Source organism: Protobothrops mucrosquamatus, unplaced genomic scaffold (genome assembly GCF_001527695.2).
Source record: "Protobothrops mucrosquamatus isolate PMUCROS unplaced genomic scaffold, P.Mucros_1.0 scaffold4467, whole genome shotgun sequence".
Taxonomy (NCBI): domain Eukaryota; kingdom Metazoa; phylum Chordata; class Lepidosauria; order Squamata; family Viperidae; genus Protobothrops; species Protobothrops mucrosquamatus.
In genome coordinates, this window is record NW_015390375.1 from 54,590 (window position 1) to 59,008 (window position 4,419).

At 44.7% G+C, this 4,419-nt stretch overlaps 1 protein-coding gene across 1 annotated transcript in view; it reads right to left on the bottom strand.

Moving 5' to 3' along the window:
* The window catches only part of LOC107299038 (replication factor C subunit 1-like), an 11,194-nt gene extending 7,794 nt beyond the window's left edge, over positions 1-3,400 (bottom strand). The window contains exons 1-3 of the mRNA XM_015828406.1: positions 3,256-3,400; positions 3,040-3,157; positions 1,413-1,558 (exon numbers count right to left, since the gene is read on the bottom strand). Of these exons, the coding sequence (XP_015683892.1) occupies positions 1,413-1,558; positions 3,040-3,157; positions 3,256-3,356 (365 nt within the window). The 5' untranslated portion in view covers positions 3,357-3,400. The remainder of the gene's footprint in view (positions 1-1,412; positions 1,559-3,039; positions 3,158-3,255) is intronic.
* Positions 3,401-4,419: the final 1,019 nt, after the last annotated feature.

Sequence of the window (4,419 nt, forward strand, 5' to 3'; positions counted from 1 at the left end):
CAAGCGGGCCTGGCCTAGGGAGGATTTTAAATTGGGTTTATTTTAGGTGTAATTTTTAAATAATACAACTTTAAATATTTGGTTTTAATTGGTTTTACTTCGGTGGGGTTGTAGGCGTGTCTATGTTTTTAATATGTTGTGAGCCGCCCTGAGTCCCGTCGGGAGAAGGGCGGGATATAAATCAAAATAAATAAATAAAATAAATAAATAAAATAAAAGAGCCAAGGTTGCCTACCCCTGGGCTAAGTAAATCAATAATCGAGCACTGTGTTATGTATTATCAATAATGGAGCAATGGATTATTATGTACAGTAGTGGCCAAAATTGTGGAAACCTTTTGGGAAAAGTGTACTTTTGAGGTTTAATGGCTAATAACACTACTTTTTTTGGGGAGGAGTACATAAAATTATATATCAATGGAAAGATAATTTAATCAAGAGTGTAACGCAACATAGTTTGTTCAATGATCTGTACTGTATTCTATGAAAAGTTATAGCCAAATCACCAGAAAAAGGAAGCACAACTTGCTTAGGTGGATCTCTGGTAGCTTTCCTTCATCCGATTGTAGCCAATGAGCGTGAGTGTTTAGAGAGCCAATCGGGTGTCATCTTGTTTTGCCAATGAGCCAATCAGATCACAGTAGGATTCGGTTACTGATCTCATGTATTGAAGCCGAGAGGAGGACATTTGTCAGTGTGTTATTGTGATCGCTATCAAGTTGGTTGGGTTTTTTTTTGTGTTCTTTCATTTAGTGAGCTTGTAAAACGTAATAAAATTAAAGTAATGGTGCAAAGAGTTGACTGGTTGCCCAGAAAGCGATGTAAAATAGTATTATTAAGTGAACAAGGCTATAATTATAAAGAAATGAGAAGAAAAATGGGTGGAAACTTAACCTAAGGTGGCATTTCTACGGTACACTTTTCCCAAAAGGTTTTCCACAATTTTGGCCACTACTGCATTGTTATTACAAGTAGTCTGGACTTATGACCACAGCTGAATCCCAAAATTTCTATTGGTAAGCCGGGCAGTTATTGAGTGGTTCCTCTTTTTTATGACCTTGTTTTGCCACAGTTAAGTGAATCATGTGGTGCTTCATTGATTCTGGCTTCCCCCATCCCCTTCGCTTTGTCGGAAGCCGGCTGGGAAGGTCACAAATGGCGATCCCACGAGTCCAGAGACTCTGCAACCGTCCTAAGTACATGCCAGTTGCCAAGCACCCCAGTTCCGATCACGTGATCTTGAAGACGCGGGCAACGGGTGTGAAAAACGGCGGTTAAGTCGCTTTTCCGGTGTGGTTGCAACCTTCAAATGGTTATAAGCCGGGGACAGCCCATCTAAGTGTGCTTGCAAAATAAATCTCAGCCAGTCACGTGACTCCGTCAGAGACCGACTAAGGAGGTCCTCGCTGTTACCTGAGACTCATGTGCCTGGAGAGCTCCTGTACGATGCGGTCGTGCTTCCCAGTGGATGAAAATTTTCCCAACCAGCTTGGGAAACTCGGAAATTCTTGCATATAGCCTCTCATCAGCTCCCCGGGCAGGACACTCGAATAAATGGCCTGAAAAGGAAGGAAAGAGTTTTAGCACTTTTTCTGTTTTTGATAGGATACGGTTGAGGAGGCAGAACCAAAAGGCCAAGACCGATTAAACAAAAAGATCAAAATTGAAATTAATAATCCCATCGGTGATTCAGAATTACTCTGTTTCCTCCTGCCTTCCTTCAATTAAAGAAGAAACTAGAGACGGCAAGTTCTAGTCCTGCCTTAGGCATGAAAGCCGGTTGGGTGACTTTGGGCCAATCGCCAGGAGACGGTGAGTTTTAGTCCCGCCTTAGGCACGGAAGCTGGCTGGGTGACTTTGGGCCAAATACCAGGAGACGGTGAGTTCTAGTCCCGCCTTAGGCACGAAAGCCGGCTGGGTGACTTTGGGCCAGTCGCCAGGAGACGGTGAGTTCTAGTCCCGCCTTAGGCATGAAAGCTGGTTGGGTGACTTTGGGCCAATCGCCAGGAGACGGTGAGTTCTAGTCCCGCCTTAGGCATGAAAGCCGGCTGGGTGACTTTGGGCCAGTCGCCAGGAGACGGTGAGTTCTAGTCCCGCCTCAGGCATGAAAGCCAAGTGGATGACTTTGGGTCAGTCAGTCTCAGCCCAACCGACCTCGCAGGGTTATTGTGAGGAAAACAAGAGAAAGAAGGAGCATATGCCACCTTGCGTTATTTATAAAAATAATAAAGATGGGATAAAAATAAACTTAAAATCGATCACGTGTCATCAACTCCTATCTAACGACATAGATAAAAATCCCTTGGGTTTTCCAGAGAAAAATAATGAAAAATGAAAATGAAAATGAAAATTATAATAATAATAATAGCGGCATAACAAAATAGCAACAATGGTGCATTGGAAGATCTGCAAGAAATATCATTTGCCTGTAAGCAAGAACTGGTGGGATCATAAAATAGAGAAAGTCATAGAAAATGATAAAGTTAAACTGCTCTGGGACTTCAGAATTCAAACAGACAAGCACCTGCAACATAACACCCCAGACTTAACCATTGTCGATAAGAAAGACAAAAAAGTCTGCATAGTGGACGTGGCAATGCCTGGAGACAGCAGAATAGACGAGAAAGAACTGGAGAAGATCACAAAATACAAAGACCTACAAATAGAAATAGACTGTGGCAAAAGCAAGCAAGGGTAGTACCAATAGTAATAGGCGCCTTGGGTGCAATCCCAAAACAACTGGAGCACCACTTGAACACCATTGGCATTGACAAATTCCCCCTTAATCAAGGAACCGCTTCCATCCTGCGACGAGATCTGTAATACCATCAAACATCCACATCTGCCTATCCCAGGTCCTTGGGAAGGACTCGATAGGTAGACAAAAATGCCAAATCCAGGATGAACATCTGGCTGACTGTGCGATGGTGATGATGATAATAATAATAATGAATCCGAGCTAGCTTTTAAGATGACCGCCTCATTATTTTTAAAAATAATCTCTATAATCTCTATGCAGAACCAAAGGGCAGTATATCACCTGTGTGGGTAAAAGGCTCCAGTTTTGCCGCGCGCGAATCTGGCGGTCGACTAAATCGCCGTCGCAAATGCTGTCCGCCGTTTTGCTAAGTAAGATGAGTTCTTTTGCCAAGTTGTTCCTGAGAAAAGACGGGGAGACGGCTCGTATTAAGGCCGATTGTTTATTACCGCCTTGAATGCCAAAATCACCATCCCAAAATAACAGGTCAGGACTCACCCAGCAGCAGCGGGCCTGACGTGGACGTAGTTCTCTTGGACAAAGAGAGGTCCCAGGGAGTAATCGTGGAAGAACAGGTCTGCTTTGTCTATGAGAGACATGTGAGAAGCCTCTTCTCCTTTGGCAAAAACCTTCCTCACCACATCAAAAGGCCCCTGGAGGAAGGAAGGAAGGAAGGAAGGAAGGAAGGAAAGGAAGGAAAGGAAGGAAGGAAGGAAGGAAGGAAGGAGGGAAGGAAGGAAGGAAGGAAGGAAGGAAGGAAGATGAGAAGGAAGGAAGGTTCCGAAAGTCATTGAGGAAAACTGCAAAGAGGGTAGATCGAAAGCACGCAAATCGCTGGTCCAAATGAGCTGGCTTTGGCACCAAACGCCCCCCACTTACAACCGGTGAGTTAGAACTTCAGTATTACATCAAGGGGCTGTCACACCCCACACCAGAGGTCTCCAACCTTTCTCAGTTGGTGGACCAGAGGGAAAGGGAGGGGGGAAGCATTTTATGCGAGCACGCCCCAATGGGGCTGCGAGCACGCACGACGCAAACGGGGCGGTGCGAGCGCCCGCCTGACACTTGCTAGCACCGTCCCGTTTTCGCGCAGCGCTGTTTTTGTGCTGCCCCGTTTGCACAGCGGCGGTGGTGCCAGCGCGAGTAGGGGTGGCTGAGTGCACTGGCCAGCCTGTTCTGCGGCCCAGTGGCCAGTAGGCCACGGCCCGGTCGTGGGCCACGGACTGTAGGTTGGAGACCCCTGTTCTACACCCATGGTTCTCAACCTTTTCTTAACTCACGATTTAAATCATAACATTTTTTTCAAGCCTTCGTGGATCCCGTGATCTTGTGGGCCCCCCAGGGGGGGTCCGCGGACCACAGGTTGAGAACCACCGTCGATCACCTTTTATGATTTTTTTTAATAAAGATTTTATTGATTTTCTCTTACATACATAAATTAACTTTTCAACCAACGTGCTGTCTGGGTTTAAAAACACTAATACATATTCCTTCATTCTTTCCTCTAGCCATTGATAAAATAAATCCCAAGTTTGATAATATTCTGCTTCTTCTTTCTCTTTCAATCTCATGGTTAATCTGTCCATCTCTGCACATTCCAGTATTTTTTTTATTATTTCTTTGTTTGTTAATCTTTTTTGGCACCTTTTTATGATACAAATC